This window comes from Delphinus delphis, chromosome 9, assembly GCF_949987515.2.
Source record: "Delphinus delphis chromosome 9, mDelDel1.2, whole genome shotgun sequence".
In the NCBI taxonomy this organism is placed as follows: domain Eukaryota; kingdom Metazoa; phylum Chordata; class Mammalia; order Artiodactyla; family Delphinidae; genus Delphinus; species Delphinus delphis.
In genome coordinates, this window is record NC_082691.1 from 45,329,611 (window position 1) to 45,347,142 (window position 17,532).

Genomic DNA, 17,532 nt, shown 5'->3' on the forward strand with positions numbered 1-17,532 from the left:
AACTAGGTAAATAGTAATATTTTTTATGCAAATTAATGTGTTTAAATGTTTAATTTTTGACCTGATTTTCATTTTATTTGAATAAAAAATAAAGATAAAAATAAATATAAAATAGATAAAAAGACTGATAATTGAATAAATATCAATAAATGTCTGAAACTAGTACATTAACCAAGTCTTTCCAAAGTTAATAAACACAGCCATTTGAATTTGCTTCAGGCTAAAACTTGTCATTCAGAGTTGATGGTGGAGATGCAAATTGTTTCTCCAAAGAGCTGTTTATATCGGTTAAGCTGCTGCTTACATGTAAAGCAGTGGGGAAAAGGGAAAAGACAAACACTTTCTCAGGCTTCTCATGATTTTTTTAATCTATCTGTGTAAAAATATGGCTTACAGTTTATTGCTGAAATGTAGGAACCTGAAGACTCCTGTCCACAGTTTTAAATTTAACAAGTATTTCAATTACTTCCAGAATAATCACTTCCAGAACTTTAGTACTGTACTATTAATAGTTATGCCCCTTCTACTCATGCAGAGAAATTCTCACAGGAGTCATGGACCCCAAAATGCCCAACTGAAACCATACCATGACAATTCATTGCTTTTTATCATAAATAGATAAAGCAGTAACTTGTATCATTTTTCTTCCATGAGGTGAGAAGTTGCAATAATCATTTCTTTATAATAATTTCAATTTTATTAAAATGTTTCTGAAAATAACAATAAATGATGACACACCCATGTTTGCATCAGATGCTATCTATTTCCATCTTGACTTTTTTTCTATATCTTAGCAAAGGTGTGAAAGAATATTTAAGACTCTAGAAAAAGCAATTTCCTTAGGGAAGCTTTAAGTTTATTTTTTCCAAATAACAAATGATTTTCTAGCATAACTAAAACTTAACTAACCAGTTTGTTGAAGCAACAAGTTGGCCTAGTAAAGTTTTTAATGCGAACCTTTGAATTTTCTTACTCATCATCTTTCTTCATCCTCTTCCTTGTCTAAAACAGAAGTATATTAGATACAAATAATCTTTTGAATCAAAGTTCTATATCATCACAACTTTTCTATATCACAGATGGAGGTGCTGATGATATAGGAGTTAGGGATATGTGAGTACAGGCCCAGAAAAAGTCTTAGAAGTTTAAATTTTTAAAAATTGGAATCTTCATTAGGGAATTGCTAATTTTCTCCTTTTTCTTCTAAAGAAAAACTACAGAAAAATAATTCAATGCATTGTTAATTAGCTGCATTCTATATGTTTATAAAAATGTAAAAGCAATATTTCATAAGAACTTTGGAGAGTAGGGCAGATGGGTGAAGACTGGAGCATATTTTTTTTTTTTTTCTGAAACATATTTTCATCTTATCTTGAATGCTGGATTACAGGACAGATTACACCACATAATGAAAGTCACAGGCCACTAATCAAATGATCCAAAAAAAAAAAGAAAAGATTTTTGCCTTCTTACTTATCCTCCTTTTTGTTAAGAGAGAACTGACTCTTAAGTGATCACTTTGATAAATAAACCCCAGAATAACAAGGTTTAATCTGTGGAAAATATGTTCTGCAGCTGGGACTCAGGAAGCTCTTCCTGCCAATTGTGCCAGAGAAGTCTGTTGTAACATCAGCTTCTAAATTCCACAGCAAATTAATTAATACATTGATATAAATGGTTGTCTAGCTATGTTGCAGGATTTTGAGAGATGGACACTTAACAGAATGATGTGTCTTTAATTGGCAATTAAAGGCTCTCTTCAGTCAAATCAGTCATTGAGTTCTCACTTTAGAACTCTGTGGTATTGGGTTCCCTGTAGAACTTCTATTATTCTCTGTATGAAAACATACTTACCCCTATGCAGCATGAAGGGAAAATTGAGAATGGGTGAATGTTCTTAATTTGACCTCTTTGGTTAACCTTTGAGAATTTTCATATCCCAATCCCCAATTTGTGACCTTAAGTATGGGTTATTACTTTACATATTTTTTCTTCTGTTTATTTTGCTGGGATTGTGTATGGTAATTAGTTTTAAAAAGTAAAGCTTAATGCCCCAAAATAATGCTATAGAGATAAATCGATCCCTTTTGCTATATGTAAATTGAGCATAGAAGCCCTTCACTGTAATTGTAATTTTCTCAGTTGAGTCAATACAGTAGAATCAGGGAAAGTCAGCCACAATCTTCAGACATCTTGGCTTTCTTTTAAGGAAAAAAAAAAAATTACCTTCTCAATATTCTGCTAAATAAAGACGCTGTACAAGAAAACAACAACAACTAGCTATAATTAATTTAGGAGACCTCAATCATCTCCTTATTGATTTTTGGTATTCTTGGACAACTAGCATGACAGCAAACCAAAAATGTATGTAATACTGAATGCCACAACTGTTTCCCAGTTTTGAGACTTAAACTCCTAAGTTGTTTTGACTGGGCAACTAATAGCAATTTAGATAGTTCTGTACAAATTTAGAGACATGAGATGCAAAACCATGACTGTATTCCAACACATTTTTCTTGTCAGAACCATTTAAATCACCATCTTACACAAGTACATATTGAAACTCAAATTTAAGCATTTTATTTTTATGTACATTTCATTTGTCCAGAAATAAAATATCTAAATACAGACAGACTGTAATGTTGTATATGTATAGCTGTCAACAATACTTGAGCTGAATAAATGCTTTGTACATTAAGTTTGTCTTTTTAATGGGGTTCACAGCTACATTGATAGAATGGATTCCTCATATCCTTTTTTTTTTTCTTTTTTAACCAATAACAAGCAGAGAGACAAGTACATAGTTAATATTAATAAGCAGCTCAAATAACACTTGGTTAAACTATGTACAATACAAACCATTCATACAAATGAAGACTAGGATATTGAATTTGTTACAATATGTGTAGTAAAGATAAGACAGACACATAACTTACATGGTGTCTGTCAGGCATTTCCCTTCTTATATAATGATCAGAACTTATTTTAAGCAACCTTAGCTGGTCTCAACTTTGCAAAAGTCCAATGATTGGTGATGAAAGCTGTAATCCAGTGTCTGCCCACGTGTAAATTCCAAATGTTTGCTCATCTTTACTGAGAACAGGCTCCCTCCATAGAAAAAAGAGCCATCTCGTATCACCTTGAATGTGCCTACTGAATGCTGGAAAAAGTTACTACACTTGTTGTGTTCATAAAATAAAGAATACTGAGCTCTAAAGACACATTTTTTTTTTCCAATTTTAACAAGCATATACTCCTACAGTAGTATTTACCAGTACAGCTACTCCAAGCAGTAGAAATGCATGAGTGGGGATTATTGATTAGCATGTACTCAAGACTTTAAAGGAGATTTCCATAACAGCAAGTGCTAAAAACCATTCACTGTCTAGTTAATCCTTTTGCTTGATGATCGTTTATCCTGAACCATTATGAGTCAGACAACGAAAGCCCTCTTGACAAGAATCATGACGGATGCCAGCTGAAATGTATATGAGGGTGTGTCTGTGTACATCTATGTGTGAGAGCATGTCTTCAAGTGTGGCTTTAGAATCTGTGGTGATTTACAACTATACTGAGAGATGAAGCTGACTGGGCAGAAATTACATCAGATTGTTTTCCACGAGCGTATTTGCAGCCAGTTGACGAGAGCAGCAGTGTAGACACATTCCAGGCAACAGATGGGACCTTCCTCTTGAGGTAACAGCCCTGTCATGTGACCTTGAATTCCTCAGGCTTCAGTCTCACCCCTACATTCATCCTCATCCAGAGGGGAAGTAAGGTGTGTCGCTGTGGTAGTTGTAGTCGGGGCACACTTTCTGTACGAGTTTATAATCTGTACTATAAAAGGAAATGTAAATACAGATCACCTTAAAGGGCTTGGAGCAGAGCCAGGACACATGACTTTGGGTCTGCTCCTGGTAACAGGTTTTTGAAGGGTCATAGTTGCAGAGTGTGTTCTTGGTAGCCTTGTCAACCTTTTCATATTCAATGCGACAATTAAAGGACTTGGAATCTTTGGCATCAATCACGGTTTGCTGTGCCAAGTCGAATTCCACTATTTTCGTAGGGGGCACCAAGCTGACAGATACGTTCCCTTGACCAGTGGAATTATGCCTGAAATAAACACTAAATGTCCCATTGCCATGATCTACAATTTTCCCAGTTATCAATAGGTTTAGCTTCACTGTTTTGATGTTGGAATGAAAATCACCCCATCCAAACATTTTCTTAAACTTGCCCGTCTTAACAATGGGCCTTCGCTTGGCCCTGGGCCGAGGCTCTTGAAGGTCTGTGGAGTTCCTCAGCCAGTCCCAGAGGTCTTGCTCAGAATAAGGTTCTGGGGTGTCATATCGCAGGTCTAAATCTGTATCATTTTCTTTGCCACGAAAAGTCTGTGACAGGAGTCGGCTGATAGACAAGTCTTTGCTGCTTTCTGTCCATATATGCTTTAGTGTGGATTTGCTGCTTCCTGATTTTAGAAGTTCTGACTTTCCACCGTTTGTTAAATTGGCACATGTGACCTGCAAATGGAACAGAAAAATGGCGTTTACATCTCTGTATCTGAGAACACCCAACACAAAGATCCAAGCCCTTTCTCAGAGGCTGGGAATTAAAGTACCTTCAGCACCTAGCCAATATTTATTAGGCCATGATAAAGTACCACTTCTATTTCATACAATGATGGGAGAGAGGGGGTGTAGGTGGATAAAAGCCACTAAACATGACAGAAAGACTATATAAAAACATTTGACGAGAAAAAGGCCACCTAACATGAATAAAGCAAATTAAATTCAAACATAAATCACACTAAAGTAATTACTTCTCAGCACCAAAATCCAAACACTCTTAAAATAAAATTTTACAAACGATTATGTTACTTTTTTACTTCAAGATCACCATAAGCTTTATAATAGTATGATTCTCAGAAATACGTCGACTGACGTACTATAGGCTTTTGGTAGTCCACAGCCACAGTCACATAAGGAAAGTTAGTTTGGCAAGGAGGCTGTAGTATATTTTATCTGGTCAAAACAAAATAACATGTTTATGATCACCCATTATTAGCAAGAAACATACTGTATAAGACAATTGTTTCCATTAAGGAATTTAAAATGCGATCTAGGAAGACAAACATTAACTGATAAGAGTAGTGCAGATCTTTTGATTTTAGAGTTTATTTTTGTCTTTGTTTGTTTTGTTTCAATGAAATTTAATCAATTGGTCAAACATCCAAATCTGTACTTGCCTAATTCTATAGGCATTGTTCTTATTGCAGCCTCTATATTTATCTTTAGTATAAAAGAAATGAATACATATCCTAATCTCTAGAATTACATAGATAGTTTCCCATTCTTCAGGTGGCAAAAAGAATAAATACAAGCATGCATTTGGTAATGGCTTGGTACTTGTGTCTCATCATCAACACAGTTGATCAAGGAGAGGGGCTGTAATGAGATGCATCATGGTGCGCTGGCTCATGAAGCAGTAATGAAATTGTCCCAAAGAAGAAGTGAAAAGGGATTTAGAGTTCATTTACCAGCAGCATATAGGGAGTAAAAAAAAAAGGGAAGTGTCAGATTTCAAGGAGAAAGAACCAACCTATTGAAGAGGATGCTAAGATTCTGATAGCAGAACAACCTCTGATTTTCAGGTAGAATAGAAATTTACTTCTAAATTATACTCTCCACAGCTATAGTGATTATGACTCTGGAGTCTGACACCCGGGAATTCCAATCCAAGCTGTGATCCTTCACAGCTGTATAGTGTGGGCAAGTTGCTTAACTTGTTTATACTTCTGTTTTTCTCTTCTACAGAGTAGGAGAATGATGCCGCTTTCCCTCACATGGCTGTTTTGAGAATTAAATAGGACACTCCATTTAAAGCACTAATGGACAGTCACCTGGACACGATGAGTGTTCAACATTAGTATTCTAACTATTATCATCCTCAAACATTTTATCTCTGAATTCCACTGGCTAATATTTTATGTAAATGAATAACTTACAGTAGGATTTGAGAGCAAAGGGTATCTTTATAAGAAAATCTCCCTTTTATATAACCAAAAACCTAAAGCAAACAATTTAAATATATATATACTTTTGAAAGTGCTGCTGTAACAATCTAAAAACATAACAAGTTGAGTAGATAGTAAAACTCAGGTTAATAAGACATGAGCATAAGTTCATCTATTAAACTGTTCAACTATCAAATGCAATGAATGTATTAGCCTTCAATGGTGTGATGTGAACAGCTTCCAGTGGTGCAGACAGTCAAGAAACCTCTCTGGAATATCTCAGTTTGGGTACAGAATCAAAGCAGGTTGTAGTCATCAACACTGCCTTCAATATTCTTATTCTCTCTTCTCTTCCCTTTCAGGGCAATGTCTCAAAGAGAATACCAGTCATGAAAAATCAGGGAGGGTCCTTAGGAAAGTCCTCAGATCTGTTCAGTATACAAAACACTGATTCATTTTGTCTTATTAATTCAATAACTATATAGTGAGATTCCACTAATATTCAGTAAAATAATAGTAATACAAAGGTAAATGAAACATGGTTCTTGCCCTCAAGATGTTCAAAATCTAATAGTGAAATCAGTTAAGCAAATAGCAGTGTGATGTAACCAACACTATGTATGATATTCTTGGAGTCATAGTCAAAGTTAAAAGGTAGAGAAGATGTAACAGAGGAGATGATACTCAGATCTGGCAGATAAAAAAGAGGTTCAGAACTTCAACAGATAGTGAATAGGCCAGAGAAGTTCTCCTAAGTATAAGGAACATACCATGTAAAAGTAAAAAGTTGAGAAGGAACATGTCACACGTAAGAATGGAAAATTGTTCCTTACCTCTGAACATTAGGGAGAATTGACTGGGAGGATAAAGAGAAGAAAAGGTTGCAAGAAGTCAGCAGAACCTGAAGAAGGTAGGCTAGGGTCAAATTATGAAGGTTCTAGGGTCAATTTGTGAAGGCATTTAAAATTATTATTATATATGATGGGGAATCCCTAAATTTCGGCATGTTTTGCTTTTAAGTAGGTCATCCTGGCTGTAGAAAAATCACCGATTGGACATTGAAAGGTGGATTGGTAGGGAGAGAACTTGAGGGAATAATTAGTTAAATAACAAATTGCAATACTTCATTCGAGAAAGTAAATGAGCTTGAACCAAGGCAGTGGCAGAGAAAAAGAAAAAGAAAAAATGGATATAAGAGATATTTTAGAGGTAGGATTAACTCAACTTGATGATTTACTGGCTAAGCAGGAGCAGGAAAAAGTTGCAAATTAATGAGTTTGCTCACATCTGTAAGGAATACAAAAGTAACAAGTTAAAAAAAATATAAACACTTGAAAAGAAGCCTCTTGATTTTTGAATTCACTACAAAGGACCTTCTTGGAGCAAGTTTCAGTAGTGGTAAAGAGACGATGTAAGATGACAAAGAACAGCAGCAAGCTTAACACATCTACTCCCAGATGCAATCAGGAATCCTTGGCTTTCTCACTCTATTATATTGCTTACATCTTAAGCATTTTCATTTTTGCAACACATAAATGTACACATAAAATTGAAATCGATTTTGAGCCTTACTGAATAAACAATACCATTTTTTTTAAAAAACCCTTATACTGAGAACACCCTGTACCATTGATTTTACAAACACAATAAAAGAGTTTCTTTTTAAAAGTCACCTAAAGATCCTTCCACGTCAGTATATCAAATGATAACAGAGGTGGCAAAGACTATGGCATAAAATGAGACCAAAAGAAAAATCTGACAATTTCTAATTGACTAAATTCCAAAAAGGCAAAGCATCGTGAACCTTCTTTTCTACAAAGAGTAATTTTTCCTATAACATTGAAAACACCAAAGATACTTCCTAACTGAATATAATTTTCCAAGGCAAAAGTGGCCAACGCCCCCCCACTCCAAAGGAGTTGACCCACTAGTCCAGTGATACCATTTCCACAAATTATGTGATTTGCCTGTTTTAGAAACAATGAGAATCATAAAGACTCAACATGATTAGGTATATGCATTTTAAAGCTTATGTTTCTTTTGAGAACATTCAAATATAGGTGCAAAGAGAAGGGTCATTTTCTTCAACCGTAAACAAAGACAGAGCTAGGATCTAACATGAAGGGAGCATGTATGAGGCAGGACCTGTGTGTGGAGCTGGGGAGAAAAGACTACTGTTGACTGGTGGGAGTGTAAGTATATAAGAAGTTGCAATGATCTTGATCTAGCTCCTCCTTTATATACCTCAGGGTCATGCTTTCGCATTGCTTTCTCTAACATCTTTTCATTGCAGGCTTACAATCATAATGTCAATATATTATCTTTTAAAATATTGTTGAGGGCTTCCCTGGTGGCGCAGTGGTTGAGAGTCCGCCTGCCGATGCAGGGGACACAGGCTCGTGCCCTGGTCCGGGAAGATCCCACATGCCGCAGAGCAGCTGGGCCCGTGAGCCATGGCAGCTGAGCCTGCGCGTCCGGAGCCTGTGCTCCGCAACAGGAGAGGCCACAACAGTGAGAGGCCTGTGTACCGCAAAAAAAAAAAAAAAAAAAAAAAAAAAAAGATGTTAAAATATTGTTGAAAGGCACCACTTGGGAAAAATAAACTTCACTGCCACTTCAACTATGCTCCTGCCCTTATGAGATTTTATACAAACATTTCACTCTTTTACATGTACATCTCCAACTAGAGGCGCCTCCAGATGTCTGCGTCCCTCTTTTTACAAAAGAGCAATAAGATGCCTTTTAATTTCTACCAAACCACACATTTACTGTTGATCTATTACTGTTCAATATAAATTATCTCAAGATTACTTTGAAAATCATGTATTTATTTCATCAACTGTATGAGTATTTAAGCCAAACAAAAATTTTAGATAACCTGATGCTTAAGCAGTATCTCTGATCAGTGAATAACTAATCAACAAAACGGCCTTGCTCTGTGATTGCAACTTCATTTTGGCAGCTTTATGATTTCCTAGGTTGAATATATGTTGCATACTATTAACTGCTATTGGTTAAGGACATACTATATTCCAGACATTGTAATTAGCATCTTACATATGGCATTGCATTTCATTTAAACCACACACACGCACTCACTCATTCACTCACTCACACACAGACTTTAAGATCAATATTGTTATTTTCAGCTTACAGGCAGAGATATGGAAGCTCAAAAAAGACTTATCCAAGATTACTGCTGGTAAATGAAAGAGCTACTGCTTAGCTACTCCACAGGGTATTTCCTTTATTTTTAAAATCATTTTAATCATTCAATTGTACATTAATATATGTTTATCAAAACATTTAAACATTATAGGATTTATGAACTAAAAATTAAAAGCCTATCTTCATCATCAACCCCTGTTCCCTTAAAATCCCACCTCTCTCTCCAAAGGTAAAACCTCAAATTTTTGATGTATATTGTTTCTAAATATTTTCACTATTTTTTCATGTATAAATATTTTACATAAATAGTGTCATATTTTATGATTTGCATTTTGTATTTTTCCAGTCAACAAAGTATCTTGGAGATGCATACGTCTTAGTACATCCAGGTATATCATCTTTATTAAATGGGAAATAGAATTTTAGAATATGAATGTATCATACTTCTATTTTGGGGATACCTTTTGTGATAGATCCCTAATTATTACATTGTTTCACAGCCAGGTTACCTAGACTTATTTTTTTAGCCTTGATTCCATTGGTTTTTCTGTTCATTGTTGCTTCAGATAACTTACTCCCTCCTCTCTTGAGCTGGATTTTCATTTCTATGGTTGTATAGATTTGTGTGATTCTTTTAAAAAGAGTTCAAAAGAGATAAACTATCTGAGTTGTCCCATGCCTAAAAATGTCTTTACTGGCCATAGGCTTACACTGGGCAGAATAGTCATTCATCTCTTAACTCATTTTGTTGTGTTTTATTTTCTTCTCTCTCCAAAAAATTTAGGATTTTTTTCTATTTCAGGTATTGTGAAATCCCACAAGGTGGGCTACGTGTGCTCATGCTTTCTCCAGACCCTTTCTTAACTAGTTTAGGGAAAAGCACACAGATATTTATAGACACGTTAGACTCTTTTTCATAGAGTTCCACCAAGAGGACTATAATCTCTTTGAGGGATGCTCTTTCTGTATTATGCCATTTTGTAACTTGGGAGAGAGAGTACCTCGCATAGAGTAAGTAATCAATAAATGACATATATGGTTTATATTCTTATTTACATCTATTTCAATAGTGAAGGTTCATTGATTCTTTAGCCACAACCAAGATTTTGGTGGGATATGTGGCCCATAGAGGTTTCTCTCCTACAAGTTTAGAGCATAGACTTCATTGACAATACTTGGAGTTCCTGTATTATATGTGATAAGCCAGAGGAAATGGGTTAGTATTTTAATACATCAAAAACACATCATTTCCTTCTGCTACAAAGCAGTGCTCCAGGAGTAGCAGTGCTGCCTTAACAATAGAAAAGCAGAAAAGGAACTCATGCCTCTCCCTTAACCTAGTAGTTGCTGGAGGCTGTATTGCATAGGAACTAAGAAAATGGGGTTTGCAGTCAGAGATCACAGGGCTAAATCCAAAATCTGCTGCTTTATCACCAGTGACCCCTTAGAGCCATATTGTTTTCCAACTAGAAAATAGAGATGATACCTTACTCACTGTGTTTTCGTGAAGATAAAATAAAAGCTTTTATATGTGGCACAAATAAAAGTGTGGAAAGTAGTATGAGTTCAACACCTGAGAGCTATCATGCTTAGCTAGGTTATGAAGCCCCGAAGAAAAGGAAAACAAGGCTTTCAGAATGCGCACGGCTATTCTATCCCCATCTTCTGACTGGAGACATTACATCTGCTCAAACGGTCCAAACAAACTGAGATGGAAATTAGCATAATTGTAACAACTCTGTGGTCATCTTTAGTAGTAGGTGGTGGTAGGAGACCACCCTGATTATGTACATTACAATTTAGTATTGGCAAATATTGGCAATAATTAATCTTTAACCTAACAACTTTAAAAGAAGACATTCTGATCAGCCTGCACATTCCATGCCATCCTTAAAAACTAGAAACATGGTATGTTTCCATCACTTGAAGAAATGGCTAAGAATTTTAGTATGTTACTCCATGAGTTCTCATGATCCCATGCAGGATGGCTCACTTCCAACATAGGGCACCAACTATTCCCTACATTATTGTATTGGAGATTGGTCCTGAGTCATAGGTAATTGAGTACCTCACAAGTTTGTATAACTATACAGTTAGTTTTCCCTTTGATTCTTCCTCCTGTAGGTCCTCTCATGAAAATTATCTTGAAAATGTTTTTGGTTCTTTAACTGCAGGAGAAAAAGCATGCCTTGTGAAGAGCCATGAACTACTGTTTCTGCTACTGAGAAACAGAATTTTTCATCTTACAAAAATATTGTCTCTTCCCTCATGCTCACTTTATAAACATATAGATATAAGTTTTGATATATAGACACATTAACGTTGGTGAGAAATTAAAAATTATATTCTACATAGTCCCACTTAACCCATTCTCTCAAAACATAATTACAGATTACCTTACCCAGATTTGCATTGCAAAAGTTGCTTCTTTTTTTAGCATTTTACATTACTTCCATTTAAAATGTATAAGGAATATCTCATGTGAGTACTCCTGGATACTTGGTTATAATAATGAACAAAACACTTAAAATAACATGTTGAAAAACTATTTCCTGTCTGAAACAAAGCCACTTCAGCATTATTTTTTCATTATGCATAAAGAGATTTTAATTTGTCAGTAAATCTAGCTGTCTTTAAGGAAAAGACAAATACTGCATATGTAGGAATAGCTGGGTTAGATTCAGGGTCTTTCTTTCTGAACTGGAGGCCAATATGAGTGATTGTCCATAATAAGGCATGTACATGGAGGCTTTTGAAAGTTTATAGCTTCTTAAAGTCCAACAAAGTACACACCTATCTAGAATGGACCAAATGAGGAAGGACTGACTCACTTTCCAATCCTATTTCCAGCAACCTATACATACATATGTTCTCATATACAGCGATGGTATAAGAGAACATACTGAATTCAGTTTATCCAATAGAACTCAAATTCCTCAGGAAATAATAACTTTGATATTTTTGAGACAATATGCCTACTTAACACCCTTTGATTTTCCAGAGGTTGATCTGAAAACCCTCCAAAAGACAGAGGAAGAAGTCGTTATATAAAGAAAGTGATAGAGACTAGTTGCAGTGGAATATCATCCCTGTACCATTTAGATCCTGGATTCATTCAAAAATTCTTCTAGGACTTCTTTCTTATCAGGCTAGAAGGTGTGGAGACTGATCAGAGCTTCACAGGTACAGAGTGGACAACAAGGCAGACGATCAACCCAGAAATACAAAAGGGGATGCAGATTCTGGAAATACGGTCCCTCCACATTCCTGTAAAAGTACTGTAAACTGGGAATCTCTAGCTTCCCGAAGTGGAACAAATCCAATGTCCTGTGAACAAACAAAACCAACAAAGAGAATCGACCCCTCACCCTTTTATCAAAGGATGGTGATGCTGGAGTTTTAGTTAGGTAAAACCTTTTGACATTGAGTAAATATATATCTTTGGATCATGCCTTGACCAGAGCAAGATGTGGTAAAGCATATCCAGCCTAGAGCACCAGGCCCCACTATGGCTCTAAGGCATAGCTCAGGGAAGACACAACTCATGCACTGAAGGAACTTCAAAGGTCCCTATGTCCATGAGAAAACAATTCCCTTGAAAGCTCTTAAACCAACCTGTTCTTTTCTGAAGTCCCTCTGATAAGATTAGCATCCGTTCTTTGATATTTGTTTCTTCCATGTAACATTCTTAGCACTCGGGAAACACAAATCTCTTACCCAATTATTGTCAGTTTGGGAACCAGATACACCATGAGTCTGGGCTACATTTCACTTCGGTCTTGGCCCTACCCTTTCCCCCTATTCCCAGTTTCTTAAAGCATGGCATGTGGAATCTCATATCAAAAACCCAAGTGCTGAGGGAAAAGGATGCTTAGGCAGAGAGATCTCATCAACAAGGAAAAAGATGACCTCTGGATTTAGGTGCTGTGGCTTTAAGTTAATCAGATGTAAAACTGAGTGGTATGCCTAGATTCCAAAAAGAAAAGTACTTGGCTCTTTCTGTTACCAAGGAAATTAAGTGGACCGTTTCACTAAATCAAAGAAGGATATTCACCCAGATTATGTTACAGGAGGAGAAGAGATGGGTCATGGAGAGATAGAGCAAACAGAGCCCAAAGAGACTGAGGACGATGTAAGAGTAGTCACAATAGAAAGGATGGATGGAGGAAAGTGTGTGTGCAAGCAGAGCTCTGAGATTCCCTTGACCTTTAATGTACTTTAAAATGACTTATCACAGCATTAATGTGAACTGCTGTGAACACTGTGGATAGAAGGAATCATAGGAGAATTGAAAGAAAGACAGGCTGTTAGAGTAGAATTTCCTCTCCTCCCCGACCCCCCACCCATTATGTCCCCACATGCATACTTCCAAACTCTGAGAGGGCGTTTACCCTTTTCAAAAGAGCTGGGTAACACTCCACCTGCCACTAGAGGGCACAGCTAGGACATCTGACAGCTGTCTCTATTCCTGGTGCTGAAGTCAGATGGAATTGTGTCACTAGGGGCCCCAGAGCTCTTTGAAAAAAGAAGATGGACCAGGAACCTTTGTGGTACCTGCTGACTGTTGCAGCCCCTGGAAGCTACCTCTTCTATGAGCTGCAGAGACCAGGAAGGTCACTGTTACTCAAGAAACTACTACAGAAGCCATCACCAACTAAAGAAGCAGTTGTGAGCCTTTGATTCCTCACAGAGGGTATGTTCAGGGTCTAGGTCAATGCAATGTATTTCTACAACTCCAGCTGCATTTTGGCTGCTCTTCCCTTTGGCCTCAGAGTTCAGATCACATCGGACTTTTTTATGTGTTCTCTTTCTTCCAACTTCAGGACCTTTGCATGGGCTGCTTCTCCATCCTGGAATCCTTTCTACCCACTCCCATTTGCTTAGCTAACTCCTACTCACCCTCTAGCCCAACCTAAAGTTCATTTCTACAGGAATGGTTGATCCTCTCAGAGCACCTTGTGCTATTTTTGTTCATAAAAGTAATACTATTATCTATACCTATACCTATATCCTTATCTATCTATCATCTATCTATCTATCTATTCATCTTCTTTCTCTGAACTGTCATCTCCATGGGGGTGGGAGTGGTCATTTAATACCTTAGTCACTATTACTACACTTTATAAAATGCCAGGTTCCAAGTAGGTGCTCTATAAATATCAGCTGAATGAATAAATGCATGTTTGAATGGAGTGCCTACCTACAACTAATGATGTTCCTTCATAGATGAGCTTGCCCCATAAACAGATAAACAGCTCATTTTCTGGCATAAATAAAAGTGTTTATATTGTAAGCCTTCATGGAGGCTTTGTGTAATTCTGTAAACATCCACAGTGGTGCAAGAGAAAAGGTGATAGTTTTCTAAGAAAATACAAGTGAGTTGATGCTATAGGTCATTATAACCAGACAGGAATGTTACATCAAAAGTCTCCAAATAAATGTGAGTATTATTTAAATCAAAGTGAAAAGTGAATAAGAGCAAAAATGCCTATATGAACATAACTATTTTGCAGGCTTTACAAATATCAGAAAAGCTTAATGAAACAATGAGTGTGGTCTCTTGGATGGCAGGAAAGTTAGTGTCATCTTCTGGATTTTCTCTCTTGAATTTCCAGAAATTTGATGCTAAGACAGAAATGAAAGAAAATGCTGATGGGATTCTAAGAGCAGAGGTTCCTTCAACAGGAATCTGCCAGACTTTCCGGGGGCATTATGTTTGCACTATTCAAGTGGATACTGTATTGACAAATAATAATTGAAATAGGCAGTTAGGCATGTGTTAGGCTATTTCTTTGCATAAATGCCCACTTTCTTGGAAAATGCAGTGGGGTTTTATAAACTTGAAGCAATACAACCAGTTTTATGGATGTGTTTGCAAAGGCTCAAATGGAGCTATAAAAATGTTCATTAACAGTACAAATTAAATTGTTATTAAAAAATATGAGTCTTACAGGAATGTTTGGCTTTACTCTAGAGTTGACAGAGTATAAATACAGTACAACTGTGACATTTCTGCTTTTTGTCTATATCACTAAAATCCATGATTGTTGAGAGTTAGAATCACAAAACATCTGAAGCTAAAAGGGACCTTGAAAATAATTTCATGACTTAGGAAGCTGAGTCCCATAGAGCTGAAGTAACTCACCTAAAGTTCCCACGGTGGTTAGGGGCAGAGTTAAAACTATAGTGAAGGTTTCCTAGTATTCAGTCCACTCTTCTTGAGTTCTAAAGTTTCCATAAGAGCTGGTACCTTATGTCTCCTCCAGAGTTTACTGAAACTGGAAATCAGGGTGTCAACTTCAAAATAAGGAACTGGCTTATCTTTGCTCTTAATTTTGTGGAAGGAGGGGATACTATGGAAATTTGCCATCGTTTGCTAACCCTGAAACAAAGAGGCACTAACCCAGTGAGTGTATCTCAATTACAGCTTGGAGTCTCCTGGATTGACTATGTGCACAAACCTATGCTCAGACCTCCTGAGACTTAAGTCTGAACAGTGACTGCTCTGAGGGGAGAGAGAATCAAAACGAGCAAACAGTTGTCATAGGTTTTCAGTTAAGCAAATGATAACACAGAGGGAGTTATTCTTTAGTCTCTAAAAGAGAAAGTGCTTTATATTTGTTTCCAAAAAATTTGTCAGTTCCTATTTTCAGAAGACTTATTATTTTTTTAAAAAAAAAGCAAAGTTAAAGCAAAAGTTTGTCAGATTCTCTCTTCTATAAGTCCATCAGCAAGCATTTGTTAAATAACCATGATTTTTTTTAATTTTAAAAAATTAACCTCAGGGAAGTTATTGTACTCAGTCTAAATCTGTATGTCTGCTCATTCTAGATAACCTACATCAGTACTTTAGACTCTCTTATAGATAAGGTCCTACTACTTTGGAGCTGCCCTCCTGTTATGAGCCTTGAAAGTCAGTGATTCCCAAAAGAGATTACTAAAGTAAAGCCAGGGTAACGTGAGCTGTAATATATACTGAGGATTATAGCAGAATTGGTAGAGGGGGTGTTGGAATGTGTACTGTATTAAAAAGCTTATTCCAAGTGTATCATTGATTTGCTTCTAGTCAGAATATTTATTTCATAGTTTGACATAATGTTAAAGGAAGGTGTGAGATATATGTTTTTTTTCTCAAAGTGGAGGCTGGTTTAAACAGTCAAGAAATGTATTTACAAGTGAAATCATCTTTTGCTAAGTAATCTTGGTTCTTTAGACAGACTGCAAGCATGATCTATCTTAGTTGGAATCTGCACAGAAAACAGTATTTATGTTTATATAGTTTTGTAATTTAAAAATTTCAATATAATTTCCAACTTACAGAAAGTTGCAAGAAACTTCCATACACTCTTTACCCAGATTCACCAATTAATTCCATTTGATCACACATCATTTTATTGCTTTCTCTCTCTTTCATTTATATACACATGTATATTTATATGTACATGTATATATGTACACGTTTATATGTACACGTGTGCGTTATCTGTATTTCTGTGCGTCTAGGCCATTTTCAGAGTAAGTTGGAGACAGCATGCCAATTTACTCTTAAAGAAGTTCTAAAGTAATTCCTGAGAAATATTACATTTTCTTATATACACATAATACAGCTATCAAAAAAAATTAACCTTGATACTTTACTATAATTTAATCTATAGTCAATATCAAATTGTCCCAACAATACCCTTTACACTTACTAATTTTTCTGGTCCAATCCACTGTCATGCATTGCATTTAGTTCTTATGGCCATTCAGTAGCCTTTCTTTCTGTTTCTTGTCCTTTACATTTTTGTAAAATGTAAACATTATAGGCTACTTAATTTGTGAAATATTCCTCAGTTTGGGTTTGTGTGCTGCAAATCACTTTATAATAAAGTTCTAGAGCTTTCGACTGACAAAGACGATAATGGGAAAAGAGTGTTCCTGGATTTGACAGTGAAGGAAGCAATGCTTTGAGTAGTTGTAGAGAGAATAATATTATTGTACTATGCTAAATCATAGCCTTGCAAGTCATTTGGACTATTTAATATAATTTTACAGATAATTAATTTGCATTACGTATAATTGTTTTACTATTTTTGATAATAAACTCATTTAATTTTGTCATTTTATGGCTCTTTCATTTCACATTTTGTTTAAATGAAGCTAAAGTTTAAAAAAAAAAAACCTGTTTCCTGGATTAACTAATCAATCTGAGGCTGACATTCTTTTAAGTCAGAAGGATTTTTAAAGTAATATTTGCATAGTATTTACTTTCCAATCAAAAACTAGTATGTTATATGAGTAGATTGAACTCTGACAACCTCCCTGGGATGTTGATACCAATAATCCAATGATAGGTTGCAGGAAACTAA

General features: G+C 35.9%; 1 protein-coding gene across 2 annotated transcripts in view; it reads right to left on the reverse strand.

Annotated features, from left to right (window-relative positions):
• Nucleotides 1-2,582: 2,582 nt before the first annotated feature.
• The window catches only part of NXPH1 (neurexophilin 1), a 292,034-nt gene continuing 277,084 nt past the window's right edge, over nucleotides 2,583-17,532 (reverse strand). For both annotated transcript variants that reach the window (XM_060019884.1, XM_060019883.1), the window contains one exon: nucleotides 2,583-4,520. In XM_060019884.1, the coding sequence (XP_059875867.1) occupies nucleotides 3,759-4,520 (762 nt within the window). In that variant the 3' untranslated portion in view covers nucleotides 2,583-3,758. The remainder of the gene's footprint in view (nucleotides 4,521-17,532) is intronic.